The sequence below is a fragment of the Oryctolagus cuniculus genome, chromosome 17 (assembly GCF_964237555.1).
Source record: "Oryctolagus cuniculus chromosome 17, mOryCun1.1, whole genome shotgun sequence".
Classification (NCBI taxonomy): domain Eukaryota; kingdom Metazoa; phylum Chordata; class Mammalia; order Lagomorpha; family Leporidae; genus Oryctolagus; species Oryctolagus cuniculus.
Window position 1 is genome coordinate 198062 of NC_091448.1, and position 24735 is coordinate 222796.

Here is a 24735-nt window from a genome sequence, read left to right on the forward strand (position 1 = left end):
GGGTGGGAGGCACTTGGGCCATCTGCTGCTGCTTTCCCAGGTGTGTTAGCCGGGAGCTGGATAAGACATGGAGCAGCTGGGACTTGAACCAGCACTTACGAGGTGCTGGTGTCACAGGTGATGGCTTAACCCTGTGTAGCACAGCATCAGCTCCAAGACTTTTTTGATTAAGTCTAGTTTATTTATTTTAATTTATTTTTAATTTGGTTGCTATGCTTTTGGCACTGCAGCTATTGAAGGAGCTATTGCCCAATCCAAGTTTAAAGGTTTACAACCACGTTTTCTTCTAAGAATCTTACAGCTTGAGCCCTGATATTTAGGTTATTTGATCCATTTACACTTATTTTTGTATATTGTGTGAGGCAGGGCCCTAACTTTGTACCTTTGCACGTTGGACAGCACCGTGCCCTGCTGGCTGCCCTTCCCCCACTGGAGCCTGTGAGAATCAGTTGCTCCTCACTGTGTGGGTTTGGTTTGAGACTCTCAATTATGTTCCATTCATGTCTGTGTCTGTTATTTTTTCAAGGTTTACTTATTTATTTGAAAGAGTTAGATATAGAGAGAGACCTCTCATTCACTGGTTCGCTCCCCAGATGGCTACAACAATCCTGACTGGGCCAGGCTGAAACCAGGAGCCAGGAACTTCTGGGTCTCCCACGCAGGTGGCAGGGGCCCAAGCACTTCCACTGCTTTTCCCACACCATTAGTAGGAGCTGGATTGGAAGTGAGACAGCCAGGACTCAAACCGGTGCCCATATAGGATGCCAGCATTATAGGCAGTGGCTTTCCCCACTACACCACAGCGCCGGCCCCCTGTGTCCACTCTTGTGTCCATAACCAGTCTTGATTATGACAGGTCAAGCGAGAAGTGAGAATCCTCCAGCTGTATCCTTTTACAACCTTGTTTTGGCCATTTTGGGTCCTTTGCATTTCCCTATGAATTTTAGGATCTGGTTATCATTTTACGCATAGGGCAGCTGTGTTGTTGTTGTTGTTTGTTGTTTGTTTGTTTGTTTGTTTTTAAGATTTATTTACTGGGGCCGGCACTGTGGCGCAGTGGATTAACGCCCTGGTCTGAAGTGCCATCATCCCATATGGGCACCGGTTCGAAACTCAGCTGCTTCACTTCTGATGTAGCTCTCTGCTATGGCCTGGGAAAGCAGTAGTACATGGCCCAAGTCCTTGGGCCCCTATACCTGTGTGGGAAACCCAGAAGAAGCTCCTGGCTTCAGATCGGCACAGCTCCTGCTGTGTGTCCATCTGGGGAGTGAACCAGTGGATGGAAGACCTCTCTCTCTGTCTCTACCTCTCTCTGTAATTCTGTCTTTCAAATAAATAAATAAATAAATAAATAAAAGATTTATTTACTTGAAAGTCAGAGTTGCACGGAAAGAGAGGGGAGAGAGGGGTCTTCCATCCACTGTTTCACTTCCCAATTGGCCACAGTGGCCGGAGCTGCGCCAATCCAAAGCCAGGAGCCAGGAGCTTCTTCCAGGTCTCCCACCTGGGTGCAGGAGCCCAAGGACTTGGACCATCTTCTACTGCTTTCCCAGGCCATAGCAGAGAGCTGGAAAAGAAGTGGAGCAGCCTGGATTTGAACCAGTGCCCATATGGGATGCTGTCACTGCAGGCAGTGGCTTTACCCGGTATGCCACAGTGCTGGCCCCAGCTGTGGGGTTCTAATAGAGATGTGCTGCCTGTGTATATCCGCTGGGCAGTGTTGGTGTGCTGTCAGCTTTGGGTCTCTCAGTCCGTTTCTGTAGGTTGCCTTTCCAGTTGCTCAGGTCTTTACGTTTCTTCAAAGATACTCTCTAATTTTCAGTGTGTAAATCTTGCACTCCCTTTGCTAAATTTGTTCCTAAATGGAAGTGCTCTCCTGATTACATTTTTGGACTCTTCATTGCTGTTGTCCAGAAATATCATTGATTTGTTTTCTTAGAGATTTTGAATCCTACAACTTGGCTGACTGTGTCAGCACAGATTGTGTACACCTGTGTCAGCGTTTCCTGCTTACAAGATCCTGTCGTCTGCCAGTAGAGGGACTGCTGCCCACCACCCTTTCCATGCTGCGGCTGCTTCTCTGTGTGGCTGATTGCTCTGGCTAGAGCTTGCAGTGCAGTGTGGACAGAAGTGGGGAAGACTCCGCCCCTGTCATCTCCCTGACCTCTCGGGCAGGCTTCCTGCACTGCACCATTTCAACGATGACATCGGCTGTCGTTTTTGTCAATGTCCTTTGTCAGGTTAAAGAAGTCCCCTTCTAGTTCTGGTTAAGTAGTTTACCCGAGAGGGAGCCAGGGTCTGTCCCATGCTCCTGCACCTGTGGAGCTGACCATGCAGTGTTTGTCCTATACTCCATGACTGGGGTGTTATTCATCGGCTGGTTTTCATGTGTGGCCCCAGTTTTCCATCTTGATCTGAAGCCTACTCAGTCATGGTCCCTGGTGACAGACTCAGTCTGCTGGAGTTTGCTCGTGAGAGATGGTGGTATGTCATTTTCTCAGGGTTTTGTCAGGGTTTGAGTGAGGGCTGTAGGCCATCATGCGTCCCCCAGGCACGTGGCCCCCGGAGCCCTGGGGTCCAGCTCTGTCTGAGTGGGGAGACCTTGACTGCTACAGTGTCTTCAGTTCACGTTTTCTGTTTCTTCTGTGGCAGCTTTGGTGGTTTTTGGCTTTCTAGGAACCTATCTCATTGCGGCTCTCCAGTAGATTTCCAAACCTTTCAAGCTGTTTCCAGGTTTCCTTCTTATGAATAAGAGCCCGACTTTATTTTTGATCCTCACAAGAAGTTTTGCTGTCTGTTGAAAGCAGGACACCCACTTGGCATGGGAACGTGGCCTGGAGAAGGCCTCCCTGTACCCGTCGGCCTTGAGGACATTTTGGTCTGGGGTCAGCTGTGCGGTGTCTTGAACCTGCTCTGCAGAGAAGGGACAGGCTCTGGCAGACGTGAATTGTGTGGGCTGTGTCGGCGCCGCTCCCCGCTCACCCTGTTGGTGCTCACTGCCCTAGGTCTTCACCTCTCACGGCCCCACGGTGATCATGCCCACCTGGTTCTGCTCCCGCGCATGGTTCTCCCACGTGGGCCCATTTGAGGAGGGCGGGCAGGTAAGTGCCAGAGGAAGGGGCCTCTGTTAGCCCGGGGGTGGGTTCCCTGCGTGTCAGGCTGTCTGCTGTCCTGGGCCTTGCTGAGGGACCTCCAGCCCCACCACGGTGCCCACAGTGCTCCAGTGTTTCACTGAACCTGGGATCTCTGTGAGGCTGGGATGGGGATGTCTCGCTGGCTTTGTTCCAGGTGGCCTCATTCGGGCTTTGGAGCTGCGTGTGGGATGCCCGGGGTACTGGAGGGCAGTGGCAGAGTAGGCGCCTAGGTGGTGGGTGGGAGGGAGCCTAGATGTGCAGAGGCCAGCAGAGGGTCCAGTCTCCACGTCCTGTCCCTGTGACCAAGGCCACATCCACCCCTCCTGCTCTGAGCCTTAGTTTCTCATCCGGACAATGCGGTCAGCATCTGCCAACTGCACAGGAACCCCATGGACCAGCAGCATGGTCCCTGCCATCCCCCTCTCTGGTCCCAACAAGCCTCTGCCAGTTTCTGCTGGCTCCTCTGTACCCACCCTCCATCCATCCTGCTTCATTCTGGAGGGAGAAACCAGCTTCCTGTTGCCCCCTCCTGGCTGGGCCCTGGCCAGGACCGTCACTCAGGGTCATCCTGCGCTGCTGCTGGGAACTCTCCCAGAGCAGGACAAGAGCAGGTCAGCCCCTGGTGCCTTTGCCATCCGGTGAGCAAACCACACTTGGGACTCCTTTCAGGTCAGCCCCTGGTGCCTTTGCCATCCAGTGAGCAGCACCCTTCCCATGTTCCCAAACCAGGGGGCCAGGCACAGTCATCTGCCCTGATACATAAACCAGCTGTCTGCACCAGCAGCACCTTCTTGGAGTTGACAATGTCAGGGGCCTCCTGTACCAGGCCCCACCACGCCCTCCCTGCTGCAGTGCCCCCTGCCTGCCTCACAGGCAGCAGGGCCAGGGCCTGAAGATCTGTTTTTCACAGGAACTTTCTCTTCCTGATGTTAGGGTGTCAGGCCTGTGACACAGTCCCCGTGTTCCTGACTCCCCCAAATTAATGCAAATGGCGGGAGCCTGTGTGTACACATGGTGGTCACCACCTGCCCTGGGGACCTTGGCCTTGGTAAGAGCTGTGCCTTCCCAGGGAGGGGTGGCCTCTGTGCCCATGGGGCCCTGTATTCACCTGTGGGCGCCAGGAACCTCCACACCCATGCAGGTGAGGCTAAGATGCTGCTGTTCGTGTTTTGCTGCAAAACCCACTGTGGGAAATGGCTCACAGGATGTCCACGGAGAGCACAGGTCAAGGCCCATGTGAGCCCTTCAGTTGCAGCAAGGGCAGTCTCAGGAGTCAAAGTGCACCCGGCCTCCTGGGCCCCGTCAGTGCTCTGCCTGCAGCAGAGGCTCCAGAGTAGAGGGAAGTCTGCCGTTGTTTGTGCCGGGGCTCGGGGCCATGGCCAGGGGGCCAGGAACTGGGGACTCGGGACCCAAGGGCCAGGCACCAGAGATCGGGGATCAGTCCTTGGTGGGGCCATGGCTGCAGCAAAGGAAAATAGAGCTTGAAGCTGGCAGTGTCTGGTGTCAAGACAACAAGATGTGGAGTCACCATGGTTCCTGCCACGCTCTGCCCCGGGGGCGCAGCTCAGAGGGGTGCTGTTCTCCCAAGATGGAAAAGTCCAGGAGACAAGCCTGCAGGTGATGCTCCAAAGCAGGGTTTCCGATAACCCAGAGTGGGTGTTTAGTGAATCCGCTTGGAGTCAGGGCTGTGCACCAGTGGTCAGCCATGGGAGAGAGGCCAGACCTGGGCCCAGCGAACCCGTGACCCTGACCCACCCCACTGCTTACCCCCAAATCTTTTCTGCTCAACAAAGTGGGATCTGGGACAGAAGCAGGCCAGAGTTGTCATCCCTACCACCCTCTGCTCTGCGTCTCTCAAGCCCCAATTAGGATCCGTTTTCCCACCTTTTGAGAGACCGAGTTGCTAACCCCCACTGCCTCCGTGCACTCAGCCTCTGAACTGGCTTCTGGCAACAAGCACCTCTCCGGGGGTTCTGACCCTGACATGGTGAGGACTGTGACAGGCTGCTCTTCTTGCTCCTGCAGGGGGAGCCCGAGGACCTGCTCTTCTTCTACCAGCACCTCAGGAAGGGCGGTGGGGTCGTCCGTGTGGACCAGAGCCTCCTTCTGTACCGCTACCACCCACAGGCAGTCACTCATTCCATCCTTGAGTGAGTAGCTGGCGGCCACAGCATGGCCGGACTGGGGTCAAGGAGCAGATGCAGGGACCTGAGATTTCCTGGGAGATAGGTGACAGCAGGGAGGGGGTGTGGGGTGCATGCAGTGGCTGGGACCCAAGAAGGGCTCAATGCTGTCTTTTTAAGGGATTCAGGCACTCAGTGACTTCTTGCTGTCACTTGCTTCAGCCTGACGTGACTCCGGGGAGGCCTGTGGCAGCCTGTGGGGATGCCATCCTCCATGGAGGGGAGGAGCTGCCACAGACACAACTCCTGCTAGGGACACGTCCTGCACATAGGGTGTCACGGCAGCAAGGGGCCTGGCCCCGGTCTCTGTGGCACCAGCATGGCACAAGGCTGGCCACCCTGGGCCTGGTGGAGGCAGGGAGACCTGCGAGGAAGAGGAGGGCGTCTGTAGTTCTGGAGTCGCATTGTGTGTGTGACAGGACATGTGTGGGTTCTCATCGCCTGTGCCCTTGCTAGGCTGCCATGCATTCTGCTTGTTCTGGACCCATGGACACGAGGCCTCCTGGCTGTGGGGAGCTGGACGTCCCCACACCTGTGCTCCAGGAGTAAATTTGATGGCGATGTCTTCAATGGGCTGAGACTCAGGCGAGATCCTGGCTTTGATCTGGGCCACAGACTGCTGTGGGGGACGTTATGGGTGGGGGTCCCAGCTGCCAGCCACCCCGCTGACCATGGTGGGCCTTTGTTCAGAATGAAGACTCGGCTTCCGCACTCTCCAGCTTTGTGTGGTGTTTCTCATGCCTTTGGTTAGCACTGAGTGTTTTAGAGAACCATTCGTGGCAGCAGTTTGCTGTCATGAACCTGGCTTGGTGTGGAAGGGACTTAACACACTCGGGGAAAAGGTCATTTAGCAAGAAGGTAGCAGTCCTACACGTGTGCCACTAGGAAGCTGAACAGAAGTAAACACTGACAGTTGGAGATTTTCATCCTCTAGGAGACTGGCAGAGGAGTAGGGAACATCTGTCGTGATAAAGCAGACATGAACAGCACTGTTAGCCAGCTTGGCCTGATTGACATCCAGAGAACACTGCCCTGTGGAATATACTTGGTTCCATGCCCACAAAATATCGTATTCTGGACCATCAGACAAGTCTTGATAACTTTTAAGTGGCTGAAGTCATGCAAAGTATGTTTTATGACCACTGTGTTAGGACATTCTGCTGTCACAGAATTCTATAACCACAGAAGCTTACAAGTGACAGACGTTTGTTCCTCACAGTTCTGGACATCCAAAGTCAAGGTGATGGAAGATTCCGTGCCTGGCAAGGGCTTCCCTGGCCAGACAGTGCCTCTCGTTGTGCCCTCCCTTGCTGGGAGGTCTCTGCAAGGGCACTGGTCCCAGTCATCCGCCAAGGCTGCACTTTCTGAATCCATCACTTCAGACACTGAATTCAAATATGAGTTATGCTAAGACGTTCTGTGGCAATCAACACAGAATTAAACCAGAAATCATTAAAACATCTTAAATACAAAACATTTGGGAATTAAGTAGCCAAGGCAAAAAAAAAAAAAAAAAAAAACACACACACAAAGGGAATTAGAAGTGAAATTTAATGACAATGAAAACTTTTGTGGGATGCAGCTAACACAGTTTGCAGTGTGACAGTGTGACTTTGTGACTTTAAGAGCTGATAAAATCAGGAACTCCACTTGCACCTTAAAATTTACTAAATCAGTAGCAAAGTAGATAGGAAGGAAGTGAGAGCAGATGATGAAATAGAAAATGAAAAATTAGAGAATTAGCAAAAATCAAGGGTGGGTGGTTTGCGATAAAACTAGTAAACATCACGCTCAGGAAAATGTAACAGCAGCATAAAGATAAAGAAATCAACACAGAATAAAGGATCTAGAAACAGACTCACTGATGGAGTCAGGTGATTTTTAGCTAAGTCCAAAGCCAGTCAGTGGAGCAGGGTGTGTGCTGTGAGCTGTGGGACAGAAGCGGCCACATGGTTGGGAAGTGGATCACAGCCCCTGCCCCCGCTGCCGGAAAAGCTATGAAAATAGCTGAAACTCTGAGGGCTGCGGAAGACACCAGGAGGCAGAGGCTCGTGGCCAGAGTCTGAGGCTGTGAGTCAGTGACCATTTAAAACATGATAAAGTGGACTTCATCCAAACTTTAAACTTTCACTCACAAAAAGATGCTATAAGGAAACCAAATAGGTGTACCCCAGGCTGGGAGAAAATATTCCTAACACATAAATTTAGCAAATGACAAGATTCCAAGATGGTGGACTAGGGTAAGGGCATACTGCTGCAGGCTAGGGGAAAATAAAAAAATAAAAAAAAAATGGATAGTGCATTCTTAGGGGAGAGTAGAACTGCAGGAACTTGGAGTGCAGTGGAAGGAGGAAGGATGCCATGGATCTGCATGGTAGTGCAGACTCACAGCGACAAGTACGGGCCCCAGCAGCCAGAGCCAGAGCAAGTGCCAGCTTCTGAGAGCAAGGTGAGGTCAGACTGCAGCAGCCTGTGCCACTGGTGGTAGAACCAGAGGGAGAGCCTAGCCGACTACACTGCCTTTGAGTCTGGCCTGGAGCCCTGAGGGCAACAAGGTGCCCGCCAACACAAGCGGGGGAAGAAAGGGGGTGTGTTTCACTCTCTCCACCCCCACACAATGGCACCCGGCCACCAGCTGGGAGAGGGTGGGCACCACTTTGTACATAAGCTGCAGCTTATGTACCGCTTGTGCATGCACCCATCAGGTGGCAGGGACAAGACACCGTCTGCCGGCCAGCGCCGCGGCTCACTAGGCTAATCCTCCGCCTAGCGGCGCCGGCACACCGGGTTCTAGTCCCGGTCGGGGCGCCGGATTCTGTCCCGGTTGCCCCTCTTCCAGGCCAGCCCTCTGCTGTGGCCAGGGAGTGCAGTGGAGGATGGCCCAGGTGCTTGGGCCCTGCACCCCATGGGAGACCAGGAAAAGCACCTGGCTCCTGGCTCCTGCCATTGGATCAGTGCGGTGCGCCAGCCGCAGCGCGGCGGCCATTGGAGGGTGAACCAACGGCAAAGGAAGACCTTTCTCTCTGTCTCTCTCTCTCACTGTCCACTCTGCCTGTCAAAAAAAAAAAAAAAAAAAAAAAAAAAAAAAAGACACCGTCTGCCACAGCAGCAGCCACAGCAGCTCAGGTGCAGTGGGCAGAGAGGAGGAGCCATTCTGACATCAGTACAGACTGCAGAGGCTCCTGTGTGTGCCTGGCAACTGGCAGGGCTGCAGTCGGCAGCTCTTGTTTTTCCCTCTTTTACCAGAGGGAAAAATCCATGTTCCCCACTGACTTTGAGTTTGGCTGAGAAGATTGAAAGGAGCGGGGCATCCATGTAGGACTGTGAAGAGCCCCATCCTCTCAACATATCACAGGCTCCAGGGCTCAGACTGCCTAGACTGAGCACTCACAGGCAGCTGGCTTTGGAAATGTCTCGCCCCTCCGTGGATGGCACAGGCTAGCAGGGTGGAATGGACCCTCTGTACCCTGTAACTGTGGGGACTCTGACTTCATGAGAGGGTGCAGGGGATAGCTGGGTCTCTGTGTGTGGCTCCATGTGCCCAGAGCTCCCTGATTGCCTGGGGCGAGTCACTGCAGCAGGATTGGTGCTCACACTGAGAGCAGCACAGATGAGCATTGTGCCCACTGTGGCTGACACCCAGGTGTGGATCACCGTGGAAGAGAGGAGGTGAGAGTGTGATCACACCAACAGAGGTGACCATACCTTCCTGTCAACAAGAGGAGCTCTGCCACATCCAGCGTGGGTTTCACCCTGATACTCACCCCACCCTGGAGCATGGACCAGAGCCCTGACCACACCCAGCACACACCTCAAGATATTCACTGAAGGAGCACCCACCAAGCCACAGAGGCATAGTTCAAAGAGAAAAGCCAGCAGAGGAAAACAACAGCAAGTAACTCCACAAATGCCTCAAAATAATTGCAGAAATTCAAGAAACAAGAATAAGGAAGACAACATGACCCCCCCAACACACACACACAACAAAGGAACACATCGACACTTTGACATTAGAATGTGAAGATGAAGAGATTGATGAAATGCTTGAAATGGAATTCAAAACTCCTGACCAGAAAAGATCTTCACTACAACACATTGTAGTCAAACTTTTAACAGTAAAACATAAAAAAATTCTAAAATGTGCATGAGAGAAACTCCAGATTACTTTCAGAGGATCCCAGATTAGACTCAAAGCTGACTTCTTAACAGAAACTCTACAGGCTAGGAGAGAATGGCAAGATACATTTCAAGTCTTAAGAGAAAAACTTTCAACCCAGAATACTGTACCCTGCAAAACTCTCATTTATGAATGAAGGTGAACTAAAGACCTTCCATAACAAAAGGAAATTGAAAGAATTTGTTACTACTCATCCAGCCCTACAAAAGATGCTTAAGATTGTGCTACACACACAGAAACATGGTCATCATTATGAAAGAATGTGAAGGCAGAAAATGTCCCAGTAAAAGTACAAAGGAAATCCAGAGCAAACAATAGGAATATTTGGAAAAATGACAGGACCAAGTTAGTAACCTTATTGTTACTTATCAATAATAACCTTGAATGTAAATGGCCTAAATTCTCCAATTAAAAGATGCAGGCTGGCTGAATGGATTAAAAAACAAGACCCATCTATTTGCTGCCTACAAGAAACACACCTCACCAACGAAGATACCTACAGACTGAAAGTAAAAGGATAGGAAAAGATATTCCATGCTAATGGAAAGCAAAAAAGAGCAGATGTAGCCACCTAATACTAGACAAAATAGACTTCAACACAAAAACTGTTAAGAGACAACAAAAGGCACTATGTAATGATTAAAGGATCAATTCAGCAGGAAAATATGACTATAATAAATGTATATACCTAATGCCAGGGTGCCTGACTATTTAAAACAAATGTTAATGGATCTAAAGGGAGATATAGACTCCAGTACAATAGTAATGAGGGACTTCAACACCCTACTTTCATCAATGGACATATCAACTAGACAAAATCAACAAACAGCAGAGCTAATCTACACTATGGACCAAATGGACCTAAGTGATATCTACAGAATTTTTCACCCCAGAGTTGCAGAATACACAGTCTTTTAATCAGTGCATGGAACTTTCTCTAGGATAGACCATATGCTAGGCCAAAAAACACGTCTCACCAAATTCAGAAAAATCAAAATTATACCATTGCATCTTTTCTAACCACAATGCAGTGAAGCTGGAAATTAACAGCTCAAGAGTCTTTAGAACGTATGCAAATATATGGAGACTGAACCACATGCTCCTGAATGAACAGTGGATCATAGAATAAATCAAAAGAGAAATCAAGAAAATTGATGAAGATGACAACACAACATATCAAAACTTAGAGAATACAGCAAAAGCAGTGTTAGGAGGGAAGCTTATAGCAATTTGTGCCTACATAAGAAATTGGAAAGGCATCAAGTAAATGAGCTATCAGTGCATCTCAAGAGAAACAAAACAAACCGGCAAGTAGTTGGAGGAAAGAAATCATTAAAATTAGAGAGGAAATAAAACAAAAAATACAAAAGGTCAGTGAAATGAAGAGCTGGTGTTTTGAAAAAATAAAATTGATTCACCATTGGCCAAACTAACGAGAGAGATCCAAATCAATAAAATCAGAGTTGAAAAAGGAAATGTAATAAAAGATACTACAGAAATGAAAAGAATCTTCAGGAATTATTATAATGGTATATACCAACAAATTGGAAAATGTAGACAAAACAGATAGGTTCCTGGACACATATAACCTACCAAAGTTGAGCCATGACGACATAGAAAACCTAAACAGACCAATAACCAAGATGGAAATTGAATCAGTAATAAAGACCCTCCCAACAAAGAAAAGCCCAGGACCAGATGGCTTCACTGCTGAATTCTACCAGACATTTAAAGAAGAACTAATTCCAATTATTCACCAGCTATTCAAAACAATTCAAATGGAGAAAATCATCCCAAACTCCTTGTATGAAACCAACATCACCTTAATTCCTAAACCAGTAAAAGATACAACAGAGAAAGAGAACTATAGACCAGCCAGCATCCTATTAAGTGGGGAAAAGTTGGAAGCATTCCCACCAAGACCCAGAACCAGACAAGGATGCCCAGTCTCACCATTGCTATTCAGTATACTTCTGGAAGTTTTAACCAGAGCCATTAGGCAAGAAAAAGAAATCAAAGGGATGTAAATTGGGAAGGAGAAAGTCCAACTATCCCTATTTGCAGATAACATGATGCTATGTAGAAGAACCAAAAGACTCCACTAAGAGACCATTGGAACTCATAAAAGATTTTGGTAAAGTGGCAGGATATAAAATTAACACATAAAAATCAATAGCTTTGTATACACAAAAAATGCCATGGCTGAGAAAGAGCTTCTAAGATCAATCCCATTCACAATGGCTACAAAAAAAGTAAATACCTTGGAATAAATTTAACCAAGGAGGTAAAAAGATCTCTGTAAAGAGAATTACAAAGCATTAAAGAAAAAAATAAGACACAAAAAACGTGGAAAAATCTTCCATGTTCATGAATTGGAAGAATTAATATCATCAAAATGGTCCATAGTACCAGAAGCAATTTACAGATTCAATGTTATTCCAGTCAGAATACCAAAAGACTTCTTGGAAAAGACCCCAGAAGCACAGACAATCGAAGCCAAAATTGACAAATGGGATTACATCAAGCTGGAAGCTTCCGCATTGCAAAGGAAACACTCAGCAAAATGAGGAGGTAACTGACAGAGTGGGAGAAAATATTTGCAAACTATGAAACTGAAAAGCGGTTAATATCCAACAAAGAGCTGAGGAAACTCAGCAGTAACAAACAATCTAGTTAAGATATGGGCAAAGGACTTGAACAGGCATTTTTCAAAAGAGGAAATCCAAATGACCAACAGACGCATGAAAAAATGCTCAAGTTCACTAGCCATCAGAGAAATGCAAATCAAAACCACAATGCAGTTCCATTTCACCCCAGTTAGAATGGCTCTCATACAGAAATCAACAAATGCTGGCAAGGATGTGGGGGGAAAGGTGTTGGTGGGGATGTAAACTGGTACAGCCGTTGTGGAAGACAGTTTGGAGATACCTCAGAAATCTGAATGTAGACTTACCATGTGACCCAGCCATCCATTCCTTGGGAATTTACCAAAGGGAAATGAAATCAGCAAGTGAAAAAGTGATCTGTACTCCCGTGTTGACTGCAGCTCAGTTCACAATAGCTAAGTAAGATACAGAATCAACCCAGATGGCCATCAGCTGATGATTTGGTGAAGAAATATGGTGTATATGCACCATGGAATACTACTCAGCAGTTAAAAAAAATGAAATCTTGTCTTTCCACAACAAAATGGTGCAGCTGGAAACCATTATACTTAGTTAAATAAGCCAATCCCAAAAAGACAAATACCATATGTTTTCCCTGCTCTGTGGTAACTAAGAGTACTTTAAAGGTAATATAAAGGAGTGAAATCGACATTTTGAGGTTCAATGATTGTTTACAGCCCTTGTTGTGACTGTTTTCTTCCTACTTTTTGTTGAATTCTTTACTTAATATAGGGTTAATCTTACGAGTATAAAGAAAACTGAAAATAGATCTTTGTAAAAATTAAGAGTGGGAATAGGAGAGGGAGGAGGAAGAAGGGTGCAGTCTTGGGTGGGAGGGAGCGTGGGGTGGGAAAAATCACTGTGTTCCTGCATTTGTACATATGAAACACATGAAACTTGTATACCTTAAATAACATTTATAAAAAGATGACTAGCGTGGAGAATGTATATGTATCTTTAAAAAACCTACAACTCAACTATAAAAAGACAACCCAATAAAAATAAGCAGAATGCTTGAACTGACAAGACAATTCACAAAGCAAGCTGTAGAAATGGCCAGTGAGCAAATGAAAAGTGTGTTCATCATTACTAGTATTTGGAGAATCAGACCTCCAACCACTACCTAGAATGGCCAAAGTTAACATCTGGTAGTTCAGAATGTTGCCAGAGACATGGGACTGTGAAGACTCTGTCACACCACTGTGGGAGTGTCAGCTGGTACATTTCTTTGGGGAAATGTTTGGCATTTTTTAATTAAACAACTTTATGTGTACCTTGTGACCGAGCAGTTGCACTTCTGGGGTGTTCATTAGAGGAGTATGATGTTTCTGACAGCCAGGTCACTGGGGAGCCACTCAGATGTCTGTCAGCAGCGAGTAAGTGGCACATTCTGCTGTGGTGGGCTGCTCCTTAGCAAAGAGAACCCGTGCCGTCCATAAGAGTAGGGGCTGACGTGACATACGCAGACACGGGGCTGGGAAACCTGCGAAAGCAGAGTGCCACGGGGCCACTCGGGAAGCTCTGTCACAGGTGGAACTAGATGGGCGTTGGTGAACATGTGATGTCCTGTGTCCTCTGGTGAGGGCTCCCTGGGGACTTCCCAGGGGTGTTCTGAATCTTGGTGGGGTATGGGCCGCGGGGGTGTCTGGTGGAACCCTCTGACCTTTGCACTCTGGGGGTTGCATTTCTGTTTAAGTTGAAATAGCTGGCTGTTTGTTTGGAAAACTTAGACTAAAGGTGGTTGTCTGTCTGAGCTAGGTTCTGCCACGTGACTTTGGCACTGGACATTCTTGGGCTGTGGTTTTGAATTTCTTCTGCCATTGTCCTGAAGGTTCACTCTTAAGTGTGTGCACTGCCTTAGGCTTGTGTGAAGAGAGTTCCCTACTGATCCGTAAAATGCAAGTCACACCCCAGTCAACAGTGCCACCGGCGTGGCCACCCGGGGAACCAGGCAGCAAGCCAGGGACTGCACCATGTGCCTCATCCTGTCTGCCGGCAATGAAGCCTTCTCTGTGTTCACAAAATAAGTGATCTAATGCGAGTTTCTGTGTGGGATTAAACATCTTTTTTTTTTTAAAGAAATTTATGTAAGGTAAACAATGTCACATATACAGATTTAAGAACATAATGATACATCCCACCCTATCCTCCCTCCTTCCTTCCTTTTTCTTTTTAACTTTTGCAGTGGACGTTCTTTGGGTGTATTTTACAGTCACAAGCTTAACCCTCCATTAGGTAAAGAATTCAACAAGTAGTAAGTAGAGAAACCATTGTTTCTCGAGAGTATAGACCAGGGTTGCAAACAATAATCAAATCTCAAAATGTCGGTTTTGCTCATACGCATTACGTTTTTTGCACTCCAGGTATTAGTTACCACAAATCAGGGAAAACATGTGATGTTTGTCTTTTTGAGACTGGCTTATTTCAGTAAACATTTTCCAGTTGCATCCATTTTGACAGGATTTCATTCTTTGAGTTGTAGTCCACAGCGTATATATCACTCCGTGTTCTTTATCCAGCCATCAGCTGATGAACGTCTGAGTTTAACATCTTTGAACGGTGGAAGGGCTTTGCTAGAGTTGAACTTGTTCGTGTTTCCTGTGGAGAGCACTCTCTGATTCTGTTCTTTTTGAGAATGGACTATATATAATTTAGCAATTTTTCTCTGAAACACTCCAGACACAGCAGTGAACATAAATGAGCAATGTCTTTGGAAATTAAAATTTGTGCCCATGAGTCTCCTGAGTGTGGTCTTCACATGTGACATATGTACTACATGTTTCTCAGCAAAACTTTCTCTTTGAACCATGCCAGTCCTCTTTGTGTGTGTGTGTGTGTGTATAAAACACATATGTAATATGTTCACAATATGATTATATATAAAATATTATATATATTTAAGATGCACTTATTTATTTGCAAAGCAGAGTGACAACACAAAGAGGAATCAACAGAGATCAAAAGAGATCTTCTATTTGCTAGTTCACTCCCCAAGTGGACCAACCTGAAGCCAGGGGCCAGGAACTCCATCCAGGTCTCCCACGTGGGTGGCAGGGGCCCAGATACTTGAGCCGTCATCAGTGGTTCTACTAGGTACATTAGCAGGGAGCTAGATTGGAAGTGGAACAGCCAGGACTTGAACCAGCTTTCCGACATAGGTTGGTGGCAGCTTAACCCTCTGTGCCATTCTGGCCCCAACTTCCAAGTTCTAAAGGGAAGGTTCCACAACTGTGTTAGGGTCAGAAAGATAGGCCCTCTCTGTGCACCTGACCACAGTAAACTGGTAACATCCCAGTGTGGAGTCTGTGACTGAGGGAGGCCCCACCTGCTGGATCTGCACCCCCAGGGCTGATGGGAGGGGCTGGCCTGGCCTGGAGAAGACAGCTGGGAGGGCAGCCCCCCACCCCTGGGGTGCGGGCAGCCTGAGGGCTGGGCGGGTGCGTGTTTCCGGGGGCCAGATCCAGCTGCTCTCTTGGCTTCAGGACAACCATCTGGACCTACCGCGTGCGCTTCCTGGAGGAGCGGGCCCTCCCCCACTGGCCAGCGTTCACCATCTGGAATGCAGGCAAGCAGGGGCGCAGGCTGTACAGAAGCCTCACTGCCGCCAACCAGCGCAAGGTAGTCTCCCCCGCCTCTGCCTGCTGTCCAGCCACATGGACCCTGGCCTGACCAGCAGCCATCACATTTTCTGCCCATCCCCAGGTGGCTGCCTTCTGCGATGTGGATGAGAACAAGATCAGGAAGGGCTTTTACTGCTATGAGGACTCGCAGGTGTGTGGGGCCGCAGGGTGCCCCCCAGAGAGGGGTCCTTCATGCCAGTCCTCGGCCAGGGAGGACATTGGCATGGAGCCCTCCTCCCTGGGAGACCCTGACCCTGGCGGTGGGGGCAGGAGGGCTGATGCCCCTTTGTGTTCCTCCTTGGTCTGGGCCTCCAGGTTTATCCACCCTGGTTAGTTCTGCAGGTGGCTGTGTAAAGTCTGGCAGGGTGGAAACCCTGATCCAGCCTTTTGTCCTGGCCCAGATGCCCCTCCCCCCATCATGGCACCCACCCCTGGACAGTCCCTGCAGGGCTGACTCCATCTCTCTCCTGTCTCAGGAAAGGCCCAGGCCCCGGATCCCCATCCTGCATTTTCGAGCTGCCCAGCCCCCCTTTGTCATCTGCGTGAAGCTGGTGAGTATGGTGGTACCATGGGGGCTCATGGCTCTGCCATGCCAACAGGTGGTTGTGTGGTATGGACAGGACCCTGTTATGGGAGCATGGATGTGGGTTCACTTGGCCACAGTCATTTACACCCTTATTTCAGGCCAGCTCTTGTCTCACATCCACCGGGACACCCAGGGCTAGGGCAGGAGCAGCAGCTGCCGCCCACACGGGTATCAGGAAGAGGTGGGCGCACCTGGACTTCCCCGTGCAGCTGCTGTCAGGTCTGCACTTGAGCACTTCCACAGCTGACCCCGGAAGTCAGGAGGCACCAGCCCCAGTGCTGCAGCTGCAGGGCTGGCGTTGCCGTTTTTCCCCTCTGCCCCAGCTCCGGCTCCGGCTGAGAGACCACGGCTGTTTAGTCTTCCTGAGCTTGTTCCTAAATCTCCTTTCTTGGCTTGTGTGGGTGCAGGGATTCAGCACTGTGCCAGTCTCCCACTGCGTGAGGCCTGACGTGCTTGTGGCAGGCGGCTGTCTCAGCATAGGCACTGAGTAATGCTCCATGCGGAGCGCCCCGCGGCCTGTTGACGAGCGCTCCCTGGCCTCGTGTCACTGTCGGCGTCGTTCTGGACGGTCCTTCCCCCACACCATGTGTTACCATGACACCAGCTTCCAGCTGGCGGTTGGGGCAGTCACCGGGGGCCCATCCCATTTCTGTTGGGTCCTTGGTCCTCTCCTTTTGCTTGTTAGGAGTTTTCTGCCTGGTAACGGTGCTCAGCTCCTCCACTGACTCGCCCCATCCCAGAATTCACCTTGAGTTCAGGGTTGCCTGCCAGGTTTTATGGTGACTGTGACAGATAGGAAGTCTTCCCTGAGGTGAGAGAAGCAGGTTCTCCTGGACCAGCACGGGGCCACGTCAGGCGTCCCCCTCCAGCCTGGGTCCACCTGGAGGTGAGCTGCACACTGTGGGCAGTGCACCAGGCTCCCTCTGTCCCATGACCTGCCATTGTCCTAGGGCACTGCTGCTGGACAGCGCTCCCTGCGTGCCTCTGCTCTTCTTTGTTGTCAGCTCCCTGAAACTCCCAGCTGGGAACTTGGGAACGCCCACGTGGCTGAGTCCTTCCATGTCTTCCATTTTGTTCCTGGGCACCTCAGCAGTTCTGTTGCCCTAGTAAGTGCTCTTTCTCACAGCCTGTCTGCCTGCCCACTGTTGGCCTCCAGCACGGAGTTGGACTTGGTGTTGGTTTGACAACCAGCTGGCAGGTGAAACTTCTACGGCCCCTCGTCACAGGGTGTGTTCTCTGGGATTTGCAGTGTAGACAGTGCTGCCACCTGCCTGCCTCCCACCCCGGACAGTGGTGGGGCACTATCTTTGGTTTGCTCTTTTCTTAAGTGTCCTTTATCCAGTGAAGGTCATGCCCTTTCACTCCTGGTTTAAGACAGAAAAACAGGCCAGCTAGGCTAATCCTCCGCCTAGCGGCGCTGGCACACCGGGTTCTAGTCCCAGCTGGGGCGCCGGATTCTGTCCCTCTTCCAGGCCAGCTCTCTGCTGTGGCCAGGGAGTGCAGTGGAGGATGGCCCAGGTGATTGGGCCCTGCACCCCATGGGAGACCAGGAAAAGCACCTGGCTCCTGCCATCGGATCAGCGCGGTGCGCCGGCCGCAGCACACCGGCCGCGGCGGCCATTGGAGGGTGAACCAACGGCAAAGACCTTTCTCTCTGTCTCTCTCTCACTGTCCACTCTGCCTGTCAAAAAAATTTAAAAAAAAAATAAAAATAAATAAAAATAAATAAAAAAAGAAAAACACAGAAAGCACAGCTTGTTACCAGCTCCAGCATCTAACTGCTCTGCCCCACCATGGCACTGAGGCCTGAGCAGGCGGCGCACAGAGGCCACACAGTGGATGCTCCCCGACCAGTCTCAGCCCTAACGTGACCCACTGACAGGGCCAGAGTGGGCAGCGGGTAGCAGCTGCCAGGTAGGGGAGTCCCAGTGCCTTGGGTGAGGTGGCCCGGCACACCCAGTCTCCAGACGGGCTGGCCGATGAAGGGAGCCAGCCCCAGGTGTGAGGGCCTGGAAACACACAGATGGAGACAGAAGCGCTGCTTCCAGCAGCTTCCAGCTCACGAGGCCGGGCTGCCGGTCTTAGCAGTCTGATCCCAGATTCCAGCCCCAGGTTGGTGAGGTTGGCGTGTGCTTCTGGTTTGTGGGATTCTGTTTCACAGCAACAGGAAACTGGCCCAGGCCTGCACTGGCAGAACCGTCAGAAACAAGACCTCATAGGGAACAACTCTTGGCAACTCATAATGCTGTGTGGACCCAAGAGTTCACTTCTCTGGGCTGTATCCGTAGCAGTGGGTTGCTGGTCAGAGGTAGTTTGACGGATTCTTTAAGGACCCAGCAAAACGTTTTCCACAACGGTAGCGCCGTTTTCCACCCCGCCGGCCATGTGTGGGGCCTCCTGTTTCTCCACGTGCTCACCAGCACTGTTATTTTCTGGTCTTGTTTGACTGTAGGGTATGTTTGATTGGCCTCTCCCTGATGATGAGTGACACTCAGCACCTTTTTTTTTTTTTAAAGATTTATTTGAAAGAGTTACAGAGAGAAGGAGAGACAGAGAGGGAGATCTGCATCGGCTGATTCACTTCCCAAATGGCTGCAACGGCCAGAGCTGGGCAGGCCAAGGCCAAGAGCCCCAGGACCTTCGTCCAGGTCTCCCATGTGGGTGCAGGGGCCCAGGGACTTGTGCCTTCTGCTGCTTTCCCAGACATTAGCAGGGGCCTGGATTGGAAGTGGAACAGCCAGGACTTGAACCATATGGGATGTCAGCACCGCAGGCAGTGGCTTAACCTGCTACACCGCAGCGCTGGCCCCACCCAGCACCTCCTCATGGCCTTCGGGGCCACCGAGCCTGCCTGGCTTTAGGGTTTCTGGTTTGAAGACAGTTCCAGAAAGGAATGAAATCCTTTTAAGGCCAGGATAAACAAAGGTCCAAGTTGCCGGGGCAGTCGGGGGAAGTTTACAGCTGAAGCAGGTGAAACATTGAGGGTTACACGCGTGGGGCGTTCCAGGGGCGACGGCTGTTCTGAGTCTGCTTCTCGGGGACCCAGGGTTTCTGTGAATCAAACCCACCCTGCTCATTGCTGCACTCTGGGGAGTAGGCTTGGGGTAGAAGTGGGCTTCCTCTCACAGCCCCAGTCGTCTGTTTGTGGTCATGTCTCACGTCTTCTCCCAGAGACCACGTGCACGCATGTGCGTGCACGGACACACACACACACACACAGTGGCCGCAGGCCCCATGCGTGTTGCGTATCTTGCTCTCTGTGCCCTCTTAGAAGTGATTCTGTGAGAATCCACGGGCGCATCCCAACCCCGTTAGCTTTTTATTCAGGGGAATTTCCAGCCATTTCAGCAAATTTACCAAAGCAGTGGGAAAGCAGAGAGATTTAGGAGGATTTTGTGAGTCTCAGTTAAAACATGCCTGTGACCTGCTTTCTCAGGTGCGCTCGTGGGCCAGTTCTGATCATTTGCTGGTGCAGTGCTCCTGCAGTGGGGCTCTGTGTTACCTCCATTCACCCAAGGGGTTAGAAATGCGAGATTCGTCTGCCAGGACACAGCCAGACAGGAATGGTTTTGACCCAGCCGTGGGGGTTTGTGACTGCTGACGCCCTCCCGGGACAGAGTGCAGGTCTTCGTCCCTCATAACAGAGGGTTAGGTCAGGGTGATGCAGGGGGCAGGGGGGCTTGGGGACTTGAAGCAGAGGGTCTCCCATGTTTGCGTGCTCCTGGTTCCCTTTTCAGCTAATTTTTCTTTTTATTAATCATTTTTATTGGCCTTTCAGTATTTTTCTCAACATAAGGGAAAGAAACATTGCAATTACAAATTTTGTGTCATTTGATGATTGACTATGTTTATAAATTCAGGGTACTTTTGCCATATCAGTATAAACAAATTTACTGTCTACTGTGGCTTTGAAGTTTTATTTATCCCAAGATAGTCACCCTGGTTATAAAATTTAAAAACATTTCCAAGTTTGCTCCCAGGACTTATTATTATTATTATTATTACGTATTTCATTCAATTGGAATTCATTGTGCTGCAAAGATTAGAGGTCCAAATGATTTTTTCCTCTTGGATACCTGTTGTCCCAGCACCAGTTTTTAAGTGATGCGTTTCTCTCCAGACTACACCATGGGTCCAGGCAGGGCGGGGGCCTCTCTGCCTCTCATCTCCCAGGTACCACAAGTCACCGCAGCTTCATGCAGTGACTGGTGGTGAGAGTGGTCTTCCTTACTCTTTTCTGTAATTTTTGTCACGTTTTTCTTCTTCAGTAAATGTCTGTTGTCAACTGTCACAAATTCAGAGAACAGCCTGCGTGGGGCTGGCAGGCTGTGGCACGTGGGTCAAGTCCAAGCCTGCTTTGGTAGACAGTTTTATTAATCACAGGACAAGTAATGGCAAAGCAGGAAACGGGTTACCACGTGCTCCTTGACTGGCAGCTGGCACTCCTGTGGGGAATGCAGCTGCCTGTGGGTTGAGCAGGTGCTAGCCCGGGCAGCCTGGCCTGGTCTGGAAGAACCACAGTGGGGCCGGTGCTGTGGCACAGGTCACGCTGCCGCTGGTGACACTGGCATCCCACTGGAGTGCCGTTTCGAGGCGTGGCTGTTCAGCTTCTGATCCAGCTCCCTGCTCATGTGCCTGGGAAGGCAGTGGAGGATGCCCAAGTGTTTGGGCCCCTGCCACCCATGTGGGAGACCCAGATGGAGTGCCTGGCTCCTGGCTTTGGCCTGGCCCAGACCTGACTGTTGTGGCCATGGAAGCCCGCTCTCACCCTGCTTGCCTGATCACTCTGTGCTGTGCACAACACGCGTCCCTACACCACAAGGTTTACTCTTGACTGTCCCTGTAGTCCACTTGAACGCAATGAAACTGTGCTGTTTCTGGTTCCTTTCACTCAACGTGTTGAGGTGCACACGTGTCTCTGTGGCCTTGGACTGGCCACACTAAGGGACCCAGCCTGCAGGTGGCTCCCAGTGCCGTGGCCACCATGGCGCTGCTAGGACCGGACAAGCAGCTGCCTGTGTCTCCTGGGGCCAGCCCAGCGACGAGTCACGGGGGACAGCTGTGTCTTCAGCCCGTCTGGCAAAGTCGGCCCACACCAGATGATCAGGCTTTGCCACCTGCCTAGGGGAAGGGGTGCTCCGGGGTTGGGATGTGTGTGCAGATGAGACACGAGGCGTCCACAGTGTCCTGCGTCCCTCTGCTGGGCACTGGGGACACCTCTTGTGTGATGTTTCTCATGATCCATAAGAGTTCTGACTTCTGGGTGCTGGCCATTGCTGGGTTTATGTCTTGCAAACGTGTTCCCCGCCACTCCTACCGGGACATGTCGACCTCCAGTCCAGCTGATTTTCAGGCTGTTTTATTTACTGTTGAGCCAGACTCTGGGCAGGCCTGGCCTCTGAGCCCGATGTGTTGACAGAGATAAGAGGAGGAAGAAGGGGGCCCGAGAGAGGGCACAGGGCAAACATTTCAGTCTCTCCAGGCAGAATGTTCTTCACTGAAGTAGTTCTAGTCAGGGATCAGTAGTCACAGCAGTGGCAGAGCCAGTACAGACTCCGACACAGCCTGGGTAGGGGTAGAGCCAGGCAGGACAGATGGATGAGTGAGGCCCGGACTCACACCCGCCGTGATGCCTGCTGTGTCTTCAGGAGCCGAGTCCTCCAGGCAGGAGGAAGCCTGGGCGACAGGTGCTGGGGGTGGGGCACCTAGATCCCCCTGATCTTGTACTTAGCGGGCATTTGCTAAACCTGTGGCCCCAGGCAGGGGTGTCAGAGCTGGGCAGCCTGGCCAGAACCAGTCCACAGGACAAGTATTTGGGCACCCAGAGGCAAGGCCTGGTTTGTCTGCTGCGAGGATGGGGGTGGCAGGCGGGAGGGATCAGGCAGAGCCAGCGGGCAGCCGGTGGCCCTGACATGCAGTTCCTGTTCCAGGAGCCTCCTATGGGGGTCACTGCATGGCGACTGGGCGGGCGTTGCCTGCAGGTTCTGGGTTGGGGCACAGGGGTGGGGGAAGAAGGTGGGTCTGCCTTGGATGGCCAGGGGAGGGGGCAGATACCATGTGCAGGGAGGGGCTGGGACCTCCTCAGACCCCTCCCACATACCCTGATGACTGACAGGACTAGTGTGTGAGCAGCACCAGACGCTACCAGCTCTGCTGTCCTTCAGCCTATTAGCAGAAAGTGGACCCAGGCAAGCCCACACCCTCGCCCCAGCGGGAGGCTCTGCCGTGGCCTCCTGGAGCCACAGGAGGCTGGACCAAGCTGGACCCTCTGCTCCCTCCACAGGACCTCACAGGGGGCGAGTTTGAGGAGAACCTGCGGTCGCTGCACTTGCTCGAGGGCCGGGACTTCCTGCACTTCAGCTGAGAGCACAGCCCTCCAGGTGGGTCTGCTTGAGCCGCCTCACTCATCTCTCTGCCTGCATTTTACGTTCAGCCAATTTTCACCGTCCCTTCTATTTTGATTTTTTTTTTGGACAGGCAGAGTGGACAGTGAGAGAGACAGAGAGAAAGGTCTTCCTTTTGCCGTTGGTTCACCCTCCAATGGCCGCCACGGTCAGCGCACTGCGGCCGGCGCACCATGCTGATCCGATGGCAGGAGCCAGGTGCTTCTTCTCCCATGGGGTGCAGGGCCCAAGCACTTGGGCCATCCTCCACTGCACTCCCTGGCCACAGCAGAGAGCTGGCCTGGAAGAGGGGCAACCAGGACAGAATCCGGCGCCCCGACCAGGACTAGAACCCTGGTGTGCCAGTGCCGCAAGGCGGAGGATTAGCCGCGGTACCGGCCTCACATTATTTTATTAACTTGCATTAAATATATTTTCATTATAATTTCTTTTAAAGCCATGCATTTTTAAAATGAGTCTGTTATTGAAAGTATGTGTGCACACAGTGTGTCTGCATCCTGCACATGTACCATTAGGGCAGGCTTTTGTGTTTGCATCATACGCTTGCTAAATTTCACACTGAACACACCAATTTCAGTAACATGCACTCTGCGCGTGGGTTAGCCCGTCTCCTCCTGAATGTTTAATGTCTTCAGAGGCAGTGACCCCAGCTGCGGGCACACGTGGGACAGTCTGACAGCTTCCTGTTCAGCTGGATTGCTCGTCATAGTTCACGGCAGTCTACTGACAGAACTTGCCTTAAATTTACTCAAAATATTTTTAAGATTTCTTTTTTATTTATTTGAAAGGTTGAGAGAATGAGAAAGGTCTTCCATCCACTGGTCCACTCCCCAAATGGCCGCAAAGGCTGGGGCTGAGCCAGGAGCTTCCTCTGAGTCTCCGATGTGTGGCTCTCATTCAGCAACAGTAGCAGCTCAAGAGGGGGCCGCTGCCCACCAGGTGGTGCTGGGGGCACCCCAAGGTCCTGTGAGCATGACAGGACCCTGGATGGACAGGGTGGAGCTGCTAACGGGTTCACTTCTTACCCATATCATCGCCCCACCTCGCTCTAGGATGGACCAGTGCGAGCACCCACAGGGACAGAAGCAGAGGCCATGTTTGCCAAGAGCCCTCAGTGGCTGCCGCACAGCGGGCACACGGCGTCCGTGAGGTACGCCTGCTTCAGGAACAGACCAGTCGTCTGCATCCCACGTCACCCTGGGACACACACGGACAGTCCCCTGCAGGTGTGGCAGAGCCGCTGGCTGCATACCTGTCCCTCCTAAACTGCACACGGGCAGCGCCGTGGGCTTGTGCAACAGGCCCGTATGTGGAGGTGGGAGGGAGGCCCACCACTCCTGCAGCTGGGGCTTAGCGGCTCCTCTGGCCTTTGTATCATGATTTCCATCTCAGCGGAGAAACGTGACTGGGCAGACCCTGATTCCTGGAGCAGGCGCACCCTCCACGGCAAGAGGGCCCACCACAGCCTCGTCTCCCCGGGGGCCGGCTCTGCTGCTCTCGCGTGCATCGGTCTCAGAGACAGACGAAGGCACTGACCGTGTGGTACATGATTTTATAGGAAGCATGTTTGTGTGTAAGTAAAGGCAGAAGCATCAACACCCAGATCCCCAAAGCACAGCGCCCTCTGCTGGGAACCTCGAGGCATGGTCACCGCAGGGCTCCATGTTGACTGCCGGCATCCACTCCTCCATTGGGGACAGGAAGTCCTCCACCAGGCAGCTCGAGGGCTCGGCTCCCGGACCAGCGTCAGCAGGCCCCAGGCTGCAGACAGACAGGACAGGGTCAGGCTGGCCAGCACCACCTCCTGCGTGTCTCCGCCATGTCCCCAACAACTGGAGGCCAGGTGCCTTGTGGGGAGGCTCACTAATTGCCCCTGTAACCTTCATGAACGCTTGAAGTTTTCCCTAATAAAAATGTAAAAAGCACACTGAACTTGCAAGTCTGATGTTGAGTTTGGCCTCTACC

The 24735-nt window shown here is 51.2% G+C and overlaps 2 protein-coding genes across 25 annotated transcripts in view; one reads left to right on the top strand and one right to left on the bottom strand.

Annotated features, from left to right (window-relative positions):
• The window catches only part of B3GNTL1 (UDP-GlcNAc:betaGal beta-1,3-N-acetylglucosaminyltransferase like 1), a 99510-nt gene that overhangs the window by 72811 nt on the left and 1964 nt on the right, over window positions 1-24735 (top strand). For 4 of the 23 annotated variants that reach the window (XM_070060065.1, XM_070060067.1, XM_070060071.1 and 1 more), the window contains 7 exons: window positions 3006-3101; window positions 5160-5284; window positions 15643-15778; window positions 15863-15931; window positions 16257-16331; window positions 22650-22746; window positions 22844-23205. In XM_070060065.1, coding sequence (XP_069916166.1) covers window positions 3006-3101; window positions 5160-5284; window positions 15643-15778; window positions 15863-15931; window positions 16257-16331; window positions 22650-22730 — 582 coding nt within the window. In that variant the 3' untranslated portion in view covers window positions 22731-22746; window positions 22844-23205. Of the gene's footprint in view, window positions 1-3005; window positions 3102-5159; window positions 5285-5773; window positions 6842-15642; window positions 15779-15862; window positions 15932-16256; window positions 16332-22649; window positions 22747-22843; window positions 24703-24735 lie in introns of those variants that run through there. The other 19 variants (XM_070060064.1, XM_070060070.1, XM_051838827.2 and 16 more) reach the window with 13 other exon arrangements.
• Window positions 24303-24735, bottom strand: part of TBCD (tubulin folding cofactor D) — a 180245-nt gene continuing 179812 nt past the window's right edge. For both annotated transcript variants that reach the window (XM_051838823.2, XM_002723042.5), the window contains one exon: window positions 24303-24531. In XM_051838823.2, the coding sequence (XP_051694783.2) occupies window positions 24517-24531 (15 nt within the window). In that variant the 3' untranslated portion in view covers window positions 24303-24516. The remainder of the gene's footprint in view (window positions 24532-24735) is intronic.